Source organism: Oreochromis aureus, linkage group 16 (assembly GCF_013358895.1).
Source record: "Oreochromis aureus strain Israel breed Guangdong linkage group 16, ZZ_aureus, whole genome shotgun sequence".
NCBI lineage: Eukaryota > Metazoa > Chordata > Actinopteri > Cichliformes > Cichlidae > Oreochromis > Oreochromis aureus.
Window position 1 is genome coordinate 4,301,724 of NC_052957.1, and position 17,903 is coordinate 4,319,626.

Consider the following 17,903-nt stretch of genomic DNA (forward strand, 5'->3'; position numbering starts at 1 on the left):
TGTTAAAGCTCATGTGCAATATCTTTGGTATGTGCAATATTTTTCGGTCTTGTGTAGTACTTTGGTCTCAGTAGAATTACCATCTCCACCCTAAATCACCATAGCCCCTCCACCCTTATTTATATTTTATAATTGCTCTTGCATACAGACCGACAATGTTTTTTTTTCATTGTTTCTTACGCATACACCATGTGTATAGTTTCACTCACATATGTATAGATATATATTGCTTTTTATTTTAATTTTTTTTCCCTCATTGTATATAGTTTTCTCTTACTTTTGCAGCTTTGTGGTCCAGCTATACAATTTCACTGTGCAAGAAACTGCACAATGACAAAGCTCTGAGTTTTTCAGTATCATTTCTGACTGAAAGATATTTACTGCAGTTTATTAATTTGTATGCAGTATCATATATAACCTCCAGAGGGAGGCATTGAAACTGAATCGTACAGCTTTTCATTCTGGAGTTGTAAATCTGCCTTTGTGTTTGTGATGTTGACTGGCTCTTGCTCTGGGAGGTTGCTGCTCTTATAGGCCCATGAGCCACTTGTTGCTGTTGTGTCAGGCATCTTTCTCCCAGATGAAGAACTTGGCCTCTGCTTCTCTGCTGTATCTCTTCAGCCTTGGGGCCAGATCTGTGAGCCTTTGTTTGGCAGTTTCTAGTCTCAGTTACAGATATCTCTTTGTACCTTTTTCATAACACCCTGCTGTATTTCAGTTAACCAACTATAAAATCCTTCCTGGCTTCCCCGAGTTCAGCTTCCAGCCTTCTTCTCTATTAGGGCCTTCCTCTAGATGCTTTTTGATTTTATATACAAGTCTGGGATTGCTGTGGCAGTGCTGTATATGAGCTCAGTGGTTTCAGTAACACTGGTAGACAGGTGTTCACATTTTTGAGCATATCCTCTGATGGTTCTCCGTAAGTGAGCTGGGGGAGTTGGGTGACATTTGACTTGAGGGTTTTTTGTTTTTGTTTTTTTTGTAGTGCAAAAGTCTTGAAATAGTGTTCAGCTACTCGATTTAATAATGTAATAAAAGTTGAAATAAGACTGATTTACAGCTCTTATTCACTGAGCTTTACTCAAGTGAGACTCTGTCCTGCAGATGGAGGCAGAGCGAAAATCAGACTCCATCAGAGCAGACACTACTTTGTATGTGATTCTCCTGAATTGCACAACAGGGTACACACCATGTCGAAATGTAAACTTTTATTAAATTAAAATGCATCTATAAAAGTCACACATGATGTTGTTCAAAATTATGTTTACAGTGCAATTCTTTTTTTTTTTTTTTTTTTTTTTTTTTTTTTTTTAAAGCTGAACACATTCTCCACATTCCCCTCCTCAAGTACGCTTACCTGCACTTAAGAAGTTTCAACACGGAAGTTTTAGGATTACGATGGTGGCTGAGTGAGTGCAGTAGACTGGTTTGTCTACTCTACTCCAAAGTAAGACACAGGAAAACTCATTTGTTCAGGCATTGATCCAAAATAGGTTTGCTGAACGTTTGGCAACGGGTCCTTACTGGGAGTACGACCCGATGGCATCCACCGGACAGTTGCTTCCAAGCAACTCAGCACGAGGAGCAAGGTCCAGGGAGAGTCCATTGATCAGCGTGAAAATGTTCAGCTCCTCAGCTATCACTCAAATATTAATTGATTTCCTGATTTACTGCGGAAGAGCCATGCTCATCTTCTACCCGGTGTACCTGACAGGTTATCTGGGCCTCAGTATCAGCTGGGTACTGCTGTGCATGTTTGTGCTCACTTACTGGAAGAAAAATCGCCAGTGGAAGGACGCCCGAATTGGATCAGCCATTGAGTTAGCAGACAGTGAAATACAAGTGGTCAACACCGAGCTGAAAAGTGCTTTACAAATGGCGTCCTGGGTATGTAATGAATAAATATGTGTACAAAATGAGACAGTTGACGGGTATCTTTATTGGGGCGATCTGTGTATCCTGCTTTTCTTTAGAGCATTTCAACAACCTGGTACCAAATGTATTTAACTGACTTGTGGGATAAAAAGAGAGGTGATAGAAAATAAGATAAGCTGCTTCTTATGTCACAGGACTTCAAAATGTACAGGAGATGTGCTATTAGATTAGATTTTACTGATGGCTCCAGTTTGTGTCTTGTTTATGTGTACGTGACTAAGAAAGACAGAGAAGATGCTTCTGCTGATAATGACAGACTTCATGATTTAAATCTAAATTACAAGTTTGACTTCATGTACGATTCCATTTAAATACAGAAGTCTTAATAAATGTACGTTGAGTTGTAAGTTTTTGTAAGACTTAAAATAAATTATACCATGCTTATCCTCCGTATCCATTTTATTAAAAAATACCCTAAATGTTGTTGAATGAGAAATATCAGGGTAATTTCTTTGAGTTTCATTTTATTTTAAAGTTTATGATCTGTTATTAAGATTTAATGACACCAATACATCTTCAACATCATTCTGCATACTCACTGTTGTACAGACAGTATTAATTGAAAATCTGATTCCAGACCCACTTGTATCTTTAACTTTGTTTTGTTTTTTTCCCCAAAAGGTGCAATACACTGATGTAGAGAATGTTCAATGGCTTAACAAGGTACAGTATTAAAGTTATTTTGCCTAACATACCTCATGTGAGGTATGTAAGTCCCAGCAAAATATATTTGTTTCAGTGATCTATGATTTTTGTTTTATTTTAATCAAGACATTGGAGAAAAGTGTAGTAGCAAACGGCAGTTTGAACAGAGGATCAGCTCGTGTCATTAGCCGGCTAAACAACACGCTCCTAATCATGATTTTTATTGAGTAAAAGGCTTTACCGGTGATATTTGAGTAGGTAAGTATAATAGGTATATTTCCCGCTCGCCCCTGCGGGCGGTCTATCCTTCAAGCACGTGTCCTCTACCAGAGACCTCGGAGCTTGAGGATCCTGCACAGTATCTTAGCTGTTCCTAGGACTCTTCTAGACAGAGATCTCCGATGTTATTCCCAGGATTTGCTGGAGCCACTCACCTAGCTTGGGGATCACTGCACCTAGTGCTCCGATTACCTTCACCCTCCACATCTTCTCTAGCTCTTCTCTGAGCCCTTGGTATTTCTCCAGCTTCTCGTGTTCCTTCTTCCTGATATTGCTGTCATTCGGAACCGTTACATCGATCACTACGGCCGTCTTCTTCTGTTTTTCTACCACCACTATGTCCGGTTGGTTAGCCACCACCATTTTGTCCGTTTGTTTCTGGAAGTCCCACAGGATCTTAGCTCGGTCATCCTCCACCACCTTAGGAGGCGTCTCCCATTTTGACCTCGGGGCTTCCAGGCCATATTCGACACAGATGTTCCTGTACACTATGCCGGCCACTTGGTTATAGCGTTCCATGTGTGCCCTGCCTGCTAGCATCTTGCACCCTGCTGTTATGTGCTGGATTGTTTTAGGTGCATCTTTACACAGCCTGCACCTGGGGTCTTGCCTGGTGTGATAGACCCCAGCCTCTATGGATCTTGTACTCAGAGCTTGTTCTTGTGCTGCCATGATTATTGGCTCTGTGCTGTCTTTCAGTCCAGCTCTGTCCAGCCACTGGTAGGATTTCTGGATATCAGCCACCTCCTCTATTTGCCAGTGGTACATACCATACACGGGCCTGTCCTTCCATGATGGTTCCTCGTCTTCCTCCTCTTTCTTGGGTTTCTGCTGCCTGAGGTATTCACTGAGCACGCTTGATGTCTTCGTGGATGTTCCTTGTCTCATCTTGGACCGTGGTGCTGACACTCAGGCATGCTAGACTTGGGGTCAAACCCACCATGCATGGTCAGGAGCTTCCTTGTCTTTATGTCAGTGGCTTCTATCTGCTCCTTTGGCCAACTTATTATCCCAGCAGGATACCTGATCAGGGGCAGGGCGTAAGTGTTCTTACCGTTCAGCTGACTCCTCAGGAATTGCCTGACCCTCTGCAGGTACTTGATGGTTGCAGCTTTCCTAGTGGCCTCTTCATGGCTCCCATTTGCCTGTGGGATCCCCAAGTACTTGTAACTGTCCTCAATGTATGCAATGTTTCCTTCTGGTAGTTCGATCCCCTCAGTTCTGACTATTTTCCCTCTCTTTGTTGTTCTTGTTATCATCCTACTACATTTCTCCAGTCCGAACGACATTCCGATTTCATTGCTGTATATCCTGGTGGTATGGATCAGTGAATCGATGTCTCGTTCACTCTTGGCATACAGCTTGATGTCATCCATGTACAGGAGGTGGCTGACAACTGGCCCACTTCTCATCAGGTTCCCCTGGTTCCTCAACACCTGACGCGGACCTTGTTGATCTGGGTGACGTCCGAGCTGGCATCCCTTCATATTTATCTGTCTCACTCATGTCTGCGGTAGGCTCGCTTAGCAGCTCTACCAAGTGACTTCTACTCTGAAGAGAATTAACACTAATAAAGCCACAGTCCTGACACACCTGCAGCTGAGACTTGTGAGGATGGTGTTCGTGGACTTCAGTTCACCATTTAATACAATCATCCCAGATAAGCTGATAGTGAAGCTCCACAACCTGGGACTTTCAACACCAATGTGCCTATGGATCAGGGACTTTTTCACCAACCGGTCTCAGGTGGTGAGAATAGTGAACAGAATATCCACATCCACAGCTATCCACTACTCAAACACGGTTCTGAATTTTGCAGACGACACTACCTTAGTGGGCCTCATAACAAACAATGATGAGAACCTCTACAGAGAGGAGATCCAGCACCTGTTCCAGTGGTGTTTACTGAACAATCTGGTGCTTAACATCAGCAAGAGGCCATAGTAGACTACAGGAGGTCCAGGAGAACAGAGCACCCATCTCTCCTCATCAAAGGGAGGTGCTGGAGGGTGTGGATAACATCAAATTCCTAGGCCTCCACATCACCTTGGATCTGACTTGGTCACTGAACACCTCCTTTCTGGTTAGGAAGGCCCAACAAAGACTCTTCTTCCTCAGGAAACTGAAGAGGACTCTCTGCCCAGTTGCTCAAGAACTTTTACAGAGCCATGATCAAGAGCATCCTCTGCCACAGCATGACTGGGGCAGCTTTTTCAGAGAGAGAATCTTGAATCTGGAGGAATGGGCTCTAGGCCCTCATGGAGTCCAAACTAGATAAGCTGACAATCAAATTGATTCATTTCAAACGTCCTTATATCAAATATGTGATAATACTGACATGGCTGATAAAATCCACATCGACAGATAAATATGTTGGTAGGTTAGACTAATATATACGTGTCATTTTCAGGGCTCAGTCTCCTATAACAAGTTGTGTTTTTGGTTTTTGATGAACACACAAGTAGCTACCCCTTTTGTCTTTACTAAAGACAAAATATTAAAATAAGTTGTCATTTTAAAAAGTTAAATAAGCCATTTGATACATTAAACCTTTTTGTTTTCACCTCATATAAGAGAGTAAGTAAAATTCTATGTACTATGTGATCTCATAGGTGCTGAATCAAGTTGCGCTAAAGTGGTGTGGGTTTTTTTTTATGTGTTCAGGTGTTGGAGCAGGCGTGGCCATTCATTGGGATGTACATGGAGAAGCTACTTAGAGAAAAGATCCAGCCATCCATCAGGGCCTCCAATCCTGCGCTCAAAGCATTCACATTTACCAAGATCCATTTTGGATACAAAGTGTGTGGTTTTGATTTATGCACCATTTTTATTTGTTCTGCTTCAATATTCAGTGACATTCATCAGTGGAAGTGCGTCACAGGCAATATATTGTGGCCAAGTGATTTTTTTTTTAAATTATTTTGTTATTTTCAGCCTCTCAAGATCACTGGAATACGAGCATACACACATGAAGTGGAACATAGGGAAGTGATTCTAGACATGAATATAAGGTTGGTCAAACACATTTTTTCACCTTAGTTTACAAAGTAGTGTGATGTTTTCTCTTGTCATCATTTATGTCTGACCAGCTCAGTTTACTCTCCAGTTATGATGGTGATGTGGACATCAGCACTGATGTAAGCCTGGCAATCACAACTCGTGTGAAAGGACTTAAAGTGAGCATCTCATTTTTCTGTGTTCTCTCCATTGTCTATATCACATGCTTACTGTTCATGTAAAACTCGCTCTGAATCTTCCAGCTCCAGGGGATGCTGAGGGTCATTTTAGAGCCTCTTATTGGTCAAGCACCGCTGGTGGGAGGAGTCACTTTTTTCTTCATTCGCCGGCCTGTAAGTGGCCAGAGACTTTCTCAGTCTTATTATGACTAGTGGAGCCGTGTAGTTAGTGATGTTTAAAACTATAAAAATTTCTTTCAGACTCTGCACATAAACTGGACTGGTATGCCAAACCTTTTGAGCATCCCTTCTTTAAGGTCTCAAATAATATTTGAAATATTTGAAATGAATGATTTTATTACTCGGTGTTTACTTGTTTGGTTGCTGTCCTCTCTCATCACATCTTTCACCTTACAGTTCACTGTCTGAGGAGACGACCTTGGATGCTATAGCTTCCATCATGGTGTTGCCCAACCGCATGTGCATTCCCCTCATAGACAAGGTCAAAGTGGACCAGATGAGGTTCCCACTTCCTCGTGTATGTTAAATATTTTTGCAGTTATTTTCATATAATAACTTGCAGCTACAGTAAGCAGCATTGCACATTAAAAAACAGAATCCTATCAAATTAAAAAGTATTAAAATGTTTAATGTTGTTTTGACTATTGCTAGTTTTTTGCTCTTTCAGTTTACCTGACACTGTGCTGTTAACGTGAGTACTTGTGCTTTTTCTTCTCAGGGGGTGGTGAGGGTCCACTTGTTGGAAGCCAGAGATCTGGTAGCTAAGAACACACACGTGATGAATTTAATGAAAGCGAAATCAGACCGATATGCCACACTGAGAGTGGGCAGCACGCTTTTCAAAAGCAAGACCGTCAAAGAGAATTTGCTCCCAAAATGGAATGAAGTGTATGAGGTACACAAACACACTGCACTTATGCACACTTTGATTCAGTAATGGATTACTGTTTGATTCTGCCACTCTTTTTTTTCCTTAACAAAAAAATGTGTCACTTAATTCTCATGGACAAACTTGAAAACACAATTTTGTGGAGTTTGTTTGCATTTTTACTCAGTATCTTATATCCAGTTTTCTTAATGTAACCTGCTAAGACCTTTCCCATAATGTGTTTTGGAAATCCCATTCAGTAAAATTTAATCAAAATACTTGAAAGACAATTAAAACATTGTTGTTGTTTTTGTGTGTGCAGTTTATTGTCCATGAGGCCCCGGGGCAGGAGCTAGAATTGGAGCTGTATGATGAGGGCGCAGACAAAGATGATTGTCTTGGAAGGTAAATCGAAGATTAAATGGATTTTGGCCAAATTCTTTAGGCAGCATCTGCCAATCAGTCATCAGTAGATTTCTCGTTGTAGTGCCTCCTGTAGTCACTGATGTCAACACATCCAACTTAAAGACAGTTTTATCACTCAATATTCAACATTTTTGATTTTTGTCCATAATATGTCATTTACTTATATTTGTATAGCACTTTTCTAGTTTTACTGGCCACACATGACTAATCAAAGCTTTCACGGTTCTGGGTCGTTTGACCCAGCATTTTCTGTTACTGGTGTTTTTTTGTATTATTCTGTATTATGGTTTAGGTTCTGATTCCTTAGTTGTGCTGATTATTCTTCTTATTGTAATCCTCATGTTAGGGTAGGTTTAGTTCAGTCTGTGCCTGCCGTGTTTCCTGTGTTAATTTGAAAGTCCGTGTCTCATGTCAGTGTGTGTAGTTTTGCTTTCTTTTTAAATGTAGTGATATGATTATTGTTTTGGTATGCATTTCTGAGCTATGAAACTGATTAAAATAATGATCTGTCTGAGTTCTGATGTTATTGTACACTTCTTGTCTAATTTAGATATAACCTTGATTTTGGAGAAGTGAAGAGGGAGAAACAAATGGATCAGGTGAGCTTTTTTAACAGTAGTAAACAACTAATATCAGTATTTCTGTGCTAGAGGACATTGCAGGATTTATGTAGTGTTCGAGCTTTTGTTATAATTTCCTCTAGTTCTAGATTTGTATTTCATCCTTTTGAACATCCCTTTACTCATGCAGTGGTTTCCTGTGGACGGGGCACTGCATGGTGAAGTTCATCTTAAGCTCCAGTGGTTTTCCCTTCAGAGTGACACCAGCCTGCTGAAGGAGGTACAGCAGCTTAGTGTTTCTTTGATGTCACTAACATCAAGATTTTATCATTCAACTTTTAACTGCCTCTGTAGGTAGCTCAGCGTCCAGCTGCTATGTAACTCACGTTCATTCTCTCTCCCAACTCTTTCTTCCAGTCCACGGACAACTTTGCCTGTGCTGTGCTTGCAGTGTACCTGAACAGTGCCACAGATCTACCAGTAAGTATCTTCTAATAGAGAGTATTAGAAGATACTGACGTAAGTCAGTGATGCAAATGTGCTCAGCTGTATTTTTGGACTGCTCTACAAAAAGATGGCCATGAGTCTCAAGAAAAGTAGTTTCACTTTATTATCTTCTAATTTTATAAGAATATTTGGCACCAATGTACAGCATTAGCGCGCTTTATATTTAACTGAGTGTTGCACCACTGAAAAACGGGGTAAAAGACAGTAAAAGTGTGTTTATTTTAAATTAAAATTTGACATGGGTATATAAAAAAAATTCAAGCTTTGTTTTACTCATTAAAAATAACAGAGTGATATATTTTATTTCTCGGCAGCAAGCACACAAAAATGTAACTTTATGTGTGATTGCACATATTGTTTTTAGAACCAGCCCACTGGTCATAATGGAGATATTTTTTCATCTGATATCAGAAGACTGATAAAATTGGCATCAGTTCTGGGAATGCATTTTATAATTTAATTTCTGCTGCACTAAAAAAAGAAAAACAAATCACAACTTTGCATTCGAGTTTGGGGCTCTCAACGAAGGGCAGTCGTTATCTTTCATTGGTACTTAGCTTTTCTTTCATTTTTGTGTCCTAGAGTTGATAATGCTTTTGAATGTTGATGTCTCAGTTTGATCAGGAGCTTTCTGTTATCACTCCAAGTGCTCTTGTGTCTGTGAAAGCTGGCCTTTCCCGTTTGTCTGGCACATGCCTCTCATTTTACGTAGCTGTGTTACTGACAGCTGGTCTTCCTCCTGAGCAATGTTCAGGTTACGTTTCCTAGCATAAAGAAAAATGCAGAAAGTGAACATAGTCGTGAACTTTTGAGGAAATTAGAACTAATTAATCCTTTTTAAATCAGACACACACTGACACATTACCAAGGTTGCTATATTCACAGATCTTTTTATAGTTACATGCTATTATGTGTGAATCCAATGATCTTGTTATTTAGGCACTAGCAGGCAAGGAGCATGTTTTCACAGAGACCTGCTAAACATTTCTCAGTTCTGTTGCCTTCAGAAGCATTGCCTCTGAATGCCCTCTGCTGGCCATAGTGTGACAATGCAATGACACAAAGTGTGTGGGAGTATTTTTGCAACGGGCTGTCATTATATCAGATTTCCGTGATTATTGTGGCATTCCCCACAACAATGTTATTCTTATTTTTGTAGATATTTATTTATTTATTTTATTTGATATCCAAATAGCACCAATAACACAAAAATGCCCTTAGAGTATGATTGCAAGGCAGTGGAGAGAACTGCCTTGCATAAAACAAACAACTGCATAATTATTTATTACATTATGATATGTGTATTATAAACAGAGAGAAGGTTCAGGTTTGAATCCCCCATCTGGCCAGGGTTTTTCTTTGCAGACTTTGCATGATTCTCCTCATGTCTGCGTGGGTTCTCTCTGGCTTCCTCCCACAGTCCAAAGTCATGCAGGTACCGGGGTTAGGTTAAATGGTGATTCTAAAACAGCCATAGGTGTCAAAGTGAGTGTGAACAGTCGTGTGTCTCTGTGTGTTAGCCCTGCGATAGACTGGCGACCTGTCCAGGGTGTACCCCAGCTCTTGCCCTGTGCCAGGTGGGATAGGCTCCAGCCCCTCCCCCTTGAACTGGATAAGTGGGAGAAGATAGATGGATGGTTGGATTCAAGGATAAACTGATTTGTTGGTCAATGATAAAAGCTCACTACAACACATTTTGTCTATACCTGAAGAACTCCTAGCCTAATTGTGGAAAAATGTCCCACAATTAATGAAATGAAATAATGGTATGGATGTACACTTACCAGGTTTATAAGTGCAAGGGTTTTTTTTCCGGTTTAAATGTTGACAGTGGCTCACAGAAACACAGACTCAGCTAACAGTAGTTGTAAACTAGAACAGATGTTCCCACTTTGCTTTTCTTTCAGCTCACAAAGAGAACCACCTGTCCCAACTCCTTTGTGGAAATGTCCATTGACGACGACGTTAAGAAAAGCAAGGTAGGTATTGTTAATACGCGATTTCCACCTTTAAGTGTTTATGTCCTTTTTTGGATTATTTTTCTACTGTAAAAATTGAAAACACTGGTCAGTTCATCTGCTTCAGAGATTGCAGTTACATCCACACATCACAGTGACCATCTCGCTTAACCAATGCTCTCTTTCCACAGGTTGCCTATGCATCTAAAGATCCAGTTTGGGAAGAGGGCTTCACCTTCTTTGTGCATAATGTCAGTGCACAGGAGCTCATTGTTCAGGTTTGTCATTTACTCCGTACTGTTTGTAAAATAATGCATTTAAAACCTTTAATTTAATAACCTAATTAAAAAAGTTATAGCACGTTCTCACCTTTTTTCCAGTTTTTAATCAGATATGCTCTTCATACAGTTTTTGTTCTGTGTCTGTAAATTAATCATTTAAACCTTGATTTTTCCAGTGTGCTGCCAATGTTGCAACACCATGTTCCATCTGATCTCTTCATAAATTTAATCTAATCCGTGATTTTTATATTTTCTTTGTTCATGTGGTTCAGGTCAAAGAGCCTGAGAAGAAGAATCTACTCGGTGTTCTCAACTTGCCCCTCAGTCACCTACTCAGAACCTCCAACCTGACTCTAGACCAGCGCTTCATGCTGGAACGCTCTGGAGCAAACAGCCAGATCAAACTGAGGGCCACTCTCAGGGTGGGCATGCAAGGCTAAAGATCTCTTAGGTTTCCCTGTTTTATGTATTATTGTTGTTGTTTTTGTCTCCCCCCCCCCCCCCATTGTGTTATTCACTAGCACTGCCGATACAATTCCTCATCGGCGCTGATGTAAATCTCACACAGATTCTTAATTTGGAAGAGCCTCCATCCCAGACTATCTTCAGTCCTCCTCCACAAGTCAAACAACAACAGGCCAGAAAATCAGGGTACAACTCAGTCTCCAATCCCTCCAGTGCTCCACCCTCCTCTTACACAGCTTCCTCTAACAATATCCCTGCTGCCTCTACTCTGAACCTGGAGGGAGCGTCACCAAGCGAAGGTTATTTAGCTCAAGGCTGTGGCTCCTCCCAGGCGCCTGAAAACAGGAAGCAATCATCTTCATCAATAAACTTGCGTCGGTTTGACTCCCACAGCCTGCTGCTAGAGAACGTCATCGATTCATCGCGATTCGACCTGTCAGATGGAGCCTCCTATCCAGAGTGAGACTTTGTTCTCTGTGTGTCCATTTCTGTCCTCTAATGCTGACTTTTAATATTTTTACAGATATAATGAACTAAGATGCTGCATTTTCAAAAGAACTGAAAGAAAGAAAAAGTGACATTCATATATTCATTTTTACCTCTAAAGGGCCATTAGGAATCATCTGGGTTCATTTGGAGAGATTGCGCTGTCTGTACGATATGCAACCATGAGAAACAAACTCATGGTCTTTGTTAACAATTGCAGGTATGTCACAGCGATCAAGCAGCACCAGTTATGATTTGCATTTTTAGTGTGATGACATTAAACTCCTTTTCTAATAAACACCATATGATGAAATAATATATATACACATAGGTCCAAAATATTGAAAATATGTCATATAAAATGTTCGCAGTAGCTGGTATAAGTCATAAACAGGCTTAATTTAAGAATATTAAGATATTCATTATTTTTTGTTTTAAATTATCTGAACTCAACAAATCCGATGAGAAAAAGGCAACAATTAGAGATTGTAAATTACACATAATAATAAACAGTTTTCTTTTAAAATCCTTTGTTATGCAGGAATTTATTCCCCTGCAGTGAGAACGGCACAGACTCTTACGTCCGCCTGAATCTCCTTCCCGACCAAAGCTTGAAGCATCGCAAGAGGACCGGTGTCAAGAAGAGGACGATCAATCCTGTTTTCAAAGAAAAGTAAGCGTAATAAACTCATTCTACATATCCCGTTTGTTTTTTAAAAAACGAAGAGCTGAGAGTTTTAAAGTTTGTGCACAGTGTTACTTTCTTTTCCTTTTCTGCCAATCCTCTTTTGTCACAGGTTTCAGTTCGATGTGACACTCGGGGAAGCACAAACTAGGAAGTTGTATGTGTCTGTGAAAAGTAACAAGATGTTGGTCTCCAGAGAGAGAAAGGATATTGGCTCGGTATGTTATGCTACGTCAGGGTAAATGGCATTGATACCTTAAAAATAATAAAACTATACACTGAGGAATATTCCTATTTGTAAATAAACATTTTTATAGTAATTACAGTGATATTTGCTTCTGTTAAAAATAATCTTAATTTTTTTTAAAAAATATTAAGAAATAATCAGTAGTGGTGTCATTAAAATTGTAACAAATATAATTAGTATCTAATATAAACAACTCATTTTTTCTGATACAGGCTTTAAAAAGCAGTTTAATCTATTTGTGATCTCTCTATCTATGCATACATACAGTGGGCAACCTTGTTAATAGTCATTATTTTCCTGTATAAATTGTTGGTTGTTACAATAAAAAAATGTCAGTTAAATATATCATATAGGAGACACACACAGTGATATTTGAGAAGTGAAATGAAGTTTATTGGATTTACAGAAAGTGTGCAATAATTGTTTAAACAAAATCAGGCAGGTGCATAAATTTGGGCACCACAAAAAAAGAAATGAAATCAATATTTAGTAGATCCGCCTTTTGCAGAAATTACAGCCTCTAAACCAGTGTTGGTCAAGTTACTTGAAAAAAGTAATCAGTTACTAATTACTGATTACTTCCCCCCAAAAGTAATCCCGTTACTTTACTGATTACTTATTTTCAAAAGTAATTAATTACTTAGTTACTTTTTAAAAACGTGATTTACAACCTGAATAGGTGATAAAGCGATAGATCTTTCAGCCCAATTCTACTTTTTCTGCATAATCCATCATACAAAATGTAATCAAAGGGAAACGTCTCTTTTTAAAACTTTAAATCTTTTAACTTTATGCATCAAGCAAAAATTAAATTAGATGCAACATTCTCTGACTGGAAGAAATTTGTTTAACATTTAAACCTATTTTCTGCACATTCCAGCACATAAAATAAAATATTTTTTTGTGTTTACACTCACTCTTTCAAATAGATGCAAGTAAAACACAGCAGAAAATAAATAAAATCAAAGACTCAGCGGTCCTGTTGCTCTATTTTCACCTGTAAAGCAGGACTGGGGTAGGCGGAGGTTTACCCTGGTGCAGGTGTGCCCAGCGGTCAGTGGAAGAATCCGCGAGTTTCTCTGTGAATTTCACATTACGTCATAGTACACTCGGTGCTTGCTTGGAAGTTTAGGGTTTTTTTCGCTGTAAAAAGAAGTTTTCTTCCCACGCACAACGGACACTAATGTTTTTGTCACTTTTTATGGAATCAAACTCAAAATAAGGTCAGTATTCCACGCTTTAAACGCTGCATGCTACACTCTGTCCGCACTCCATATATTATGATCTGCACACAGCTGTTGTCACGAACGTCGCACACGCTTACGTCACTGTCATGAGACGTTCTCGCAAAAAATCACGGTTTTAGTAACGCAGTAACGCAGCGTTCCTACGTGAAAGTAACGGTAATCTAATTACCGTTTTTGCAATAGTAATCCCTTACAAGTAACGCGTTATTGCCCATCTCTGCTCTAAACGCTTCCTGTAGGTTCCAATGAGAGTCTGGATTGTGGTTGAAGGTATTTTGGACCATTCCTCTTTACAAAACATCTCTAGTTCATTCAGGTTTGATGGCTTCCGAGCATGGACAGCTCTCTTTAACTCACACCACAGATTTTCAATAATATTCATGTCTGGGACTGAGATGGCCGTTCCAGAACGTTGTACTTGTTCCTCTGAATGAATGCCTTAGTGCATTTTGAGCAGTGTTTCGGGTCGTTGTCTTGTTGAAAGATCCAGCCCCGGCGCAGCTTCAGCTTTGTCACTGATTCCTGGACATTGGTCTCCAGAATCTGCTGATACTGAGTGGAATCCATGTGTCCCTCAACTTTGACAAGATTCCCAGTCCCTGCACTGGCCACACAGCCCCACAGCATGATGGAACCACCACCATATTTTACTGTAGGTAGCAGGTGTTTTTCTTGGAATGCTGTGTTCTTTTTCCTCCATGCATAACGCCCCTTGTTATGCCCAAATAACTCAATTTTAGTTTCATCAGTCCACAGCACCTTATTCCAGAATGAAGCTGGCTTGTCCAAATGTGCCTTAGCATACCTCAAGCGGCTCTGTGCTGTGGGCGGAGAAAAGGCTTTCTCTGCATCACTCTCGCATACAGCATCTCCTTGTGTAAAGTGCGCCGAATGGTAGAACGATGCACAGTGACTCCATCTGCTGCAAGATGATGTTGTAGGTCTTTGGTGCTGGTCTGTGAGTTGACTCTGACTGTTCTCACCTTTCGTCGCTTCTGTCTAGCCGAGATTTTTCTTGGTCTGCCACTTCGAGCCTTAACTTGAACTGAGCCTGTGGTCTTCCATTTTCTCACTATGTTCCTAACTGTGGAAACAGAGAGCTTAAATCTCCGAGACAGCTTTCTGTATCCTTCCCATAAACCATGATGGTGAACAATCTTTGTCTTCAGGTCATTTGAGAGTTGTTTTGAGACCCCCATGTTGCTACTCTTCAGAGAAAATTAAAAGAGGAGGGAAACTTACAATTGACCCCCTTAAATACTCTTTCTCATTATTGGATTCACCTGTGTATGTAGGTCAGGGGTCACTGAGCTTACCAAAACAATTTGAGTTCCAATAATTAGTTCTAAAGGTTTTGGAATCAATAAAATGACAACAGTGCCCAAATTTATGCACCTGCCTGATTTTGTTTAAACAAATATTGCACACTTTCTGTAAATCCAATAAACTTCATTTCACTTCTCAAATATCACTGTGTGTGTCTCCTATATGATATATTTAACTGACATGTTTTATTGTAACAACCAACGATTCATACAGGAAAATAATGACTATTAACAAGGTTGCCCAAACTTTTGCATCCCACTGTATGTGGGTTGTTACATTTAATGCAGCTTATTTTGGATAAGTAAAAGACATTTTGTTATATTCCACAGGTAATAATAGATCTCTCACAGATGGATCTGGTCAAAGGCGTCACAGCATGGTAAGATCAAGCTGTGCAGCAGGTGTTTTACCTGTGTGACACTGAATAAATTCTGTTGATTTACTCTGAATGGAACACTAAGTTGAGTGTCTGAGTGTCAGTATGAAGCATCTTATAATGGGCAAGAGATTTCATTGTTTTGGGGTTTTCACTAAAATAACCACTTTCAGCACCAAATGCAAACTGGTGCTGGTTTCTTTGTTTCTTTGTTGATTGCAAGTCATGGACATGGACTCTAATGTAAAACAATGTGTGGCTGATTATTTGTTTTTAGATATAGTCACGTGAATATTTCACACTTGTTTCTCTGAAGGTATGAGCTCACTCTGCTTGGGCTGAAGAAATCCATCTAGCAAGTGGAACTGAGAAAAACTTTGCAACTTAAAAATCACCTCATCAGCCACTGCAGGGAAAACTGCAGACATGATGCTTGATGAGTTTCATACTCCTTTATGGATTTTTTCCCCCCAAAAGTAGCAGAAAAACTATCTTTGATGATGTGTAAATAAGGAACACTCTGATCACAGGCACAAATTTCATCTTCCAGTCCAGTAATACTGGAGGTCTTACTTGAAACTGACACACTTAAACATAAGATTAAAACAAGTTTGTGTCACTTTTTGTATGCAAGAAAAGACAATTTGTCAGAACTATAACTGATGACATATACAAGCAAAAATCAGCTTGTTTTTGAATGCTAAATAATATTTTTACAGTTTCCATCAAACTGCAGTAAGTTTAGGACTTGACCATTAATGCTGATGGTTGATCAGACAGTACCACTAAGTTAGTGAGTGTCATGTGCTCTTTGTTCAACATGTATCTCATAGGTGTCAAACTCTGGCCCGCGGGCCAAATTTGGCCCGCAGCCTAATTACATTTGGCCCGCGAAGCCATACCAAATTACTATTAGAGCTGGCCTACTGGTATTATACAGCTAATATATATATTGTTTAGTATTAAGCTTTGCTTGTTCCATATTCAGTTTTTCAGCAAAACTTGTTTGAGTTGTTACGCCCCCAGTCTAGGCATGTAGGGACGCACATAAAGGTTGGAGGAGAGAGAGACAGATACCTGCCCTGGTTCCCAAGCCAAACATCCAAAACCAGTTGTGCGTAAAAAAAGGTGATTTTATTAAAGGTAATGAAGCATAGCTCCAGGGTGAACCCAGGCCAAAATAACGAACAAAACCAACTAAGTCCCACCAAAGAAAACTAACTAAACCCTAAGAAAGAAACAAAACAAACAAATGACAATACTAACCCTCACTCCCTAACCCGGAAAACAGGAGAAAACTGTTCCAAAGAAAAAGGCGGCTCACCCCTTCCGCTTCAGCCTAGAAGTGCCTAGGCACTAAGTTAATACACTAGGAGCGGCTCTCACAGAGCACGCTCACACAAACACACAGCAAAGGTATAGGCTGGAAACCAGGGCCAGGACCGCGTCGGCTGTCAAACTGCTTGCTCGCTTCTCTCTCTCTCTTCCCGGCGGGAGCTGTCAGAACGGCTTTTTGAATGCGGTCACGTGTTCCACAGTCCAATCAGCTGCTCACTACTCTTCATTAAGGGAGGGACCTGCAAAGAGTCTTAAGCACAGTAAAGAGACAGAACAAAACAGCCCACACAGAGATCTTATGGCCACAGCCGTAACAGAGTCCATAAGAAAACATTCATTCTTATATCTAGAGGAAGACTTTTTTTTTTCAATAAATATTAATATTAGCCCGCGACTTTGTTCCAGTTTTGAATTTTGGCCCACTGTGTATTTGAGTTTGACACCCCTGATGTATCTGGTCCCACTATCCTTGCAAAAATGCACTTTGGACATAGCTTATACTAAGTATTAACAACGTGTTTGTATTACGATCTGGCGTTCAATTGATGACTGTTATTTCAGAGATGAACGTTTGATCCTCTTCTTTATTTTAAAGATCCCCTCCACTATTATAATGAAGCAGTGAAAGGGACTGGATCTTTTTATTTCAGCAATCTCAATCTAATTGTGACAAGAATAATCCCAGGATGACTGTAATGTATTTCTCAATCATTTTGTAAATAAGGTGACAGGGTTACTGTAAGATCCAAGTTCTCCTTATGTTCCTCAGCATGTGACGACCCTTAGTGAGCTGAGTCCTTTACATCATTCTTTCCAGTTATGCTTAATGGCTCAGTTACAGTAATGGGCTAGATGAAACCCTCTTCATACTTATTAGAGATTTTACCTCTTTCCTGTTTGGGACTTTTACAAGTATTGGTTCTTCGTTTCTAACTACTGTTAACAACTCTTTGAAGTAAGGTTGTGGCATTCCCTGTTTTAAGCATCCTGAGCTAGTTTTGTTACTTTAAAAAAATCTAATCTTGATGCCAGTTCTGTTGGGAATTGTTTCAAAAATGCCATTTACTCTATCAGGAG

General features: G+C 39.9%; 1 protein-coding gene across 1 annotated transcript; it reads left to right on the forward strand.

The window, feature by feature from the left end:
* The first annotated feature begins 1,423 nt into the window (after positions 1-1,423).
* Positions 1,424-16,757, forward strand: LOC116333415 (extended synaptotagmin-3-like). Its single transcript, XM_031756643.2, has 22 exons — positions 1,424-1,887; positions 2,557-2,598; positions 5,524-5,658; positions 5,794-5,870; positions 5,966-6,035; positions 6,120-6,209; positions 6,297-6,352; positions 6,453-6,573; positions 6,775-6,951; positions 7,247-7,329; positions 7,901-7,949; positions 8,101-8,190; positions 8,328-8,390; positions 10,325-10,396; positions 10,567-10,653; positions 10,929-11,078; positions 11,225-11,580; positions 11,729-11,827; positions 12,149-12,280; positions 12,405-12,510; positions 15,442-15,491; positions 15,805-16,757. The coding sequence occupies exons 1-22, from the start codon at positions 1,540-1,542 to the stop codon at positions 15,842-15,844; spliced, it is 2,493 nt and encodes an 830-aa protein (XP_031612503.1). The 5' UTR covers positions 1,424-1,539; the 3' UTR covers positions 15,845-16,757.
* The last annotated feature ends 1,146 nt before the right edge of the window (positions 16,758-17,903 follow it).

Coding starts and splice junctions, on each gene's coding strand:
- LOC116333415 (XM_031756643.2), top strand. CDS start 1,540: ATGGCATCCACCGGACAGTTGCTTCCAAGCAACTCAGCACGAGGAGCA. Junction 2,599..5,523: donor ATGTTCAATGGCTTAACAAG/GTACAGTATTAA, acceptor TTATGTGTTCAG/GTGTTGGAGCAGGCGTGGCC. Junction 8,191..8,327: donor ACACCAGCCTGCTGAAGGAG/GTACAGCAGCTT, acceptor TCTTTCTTCCAG/TCCACGGACAACTTTGCCTG.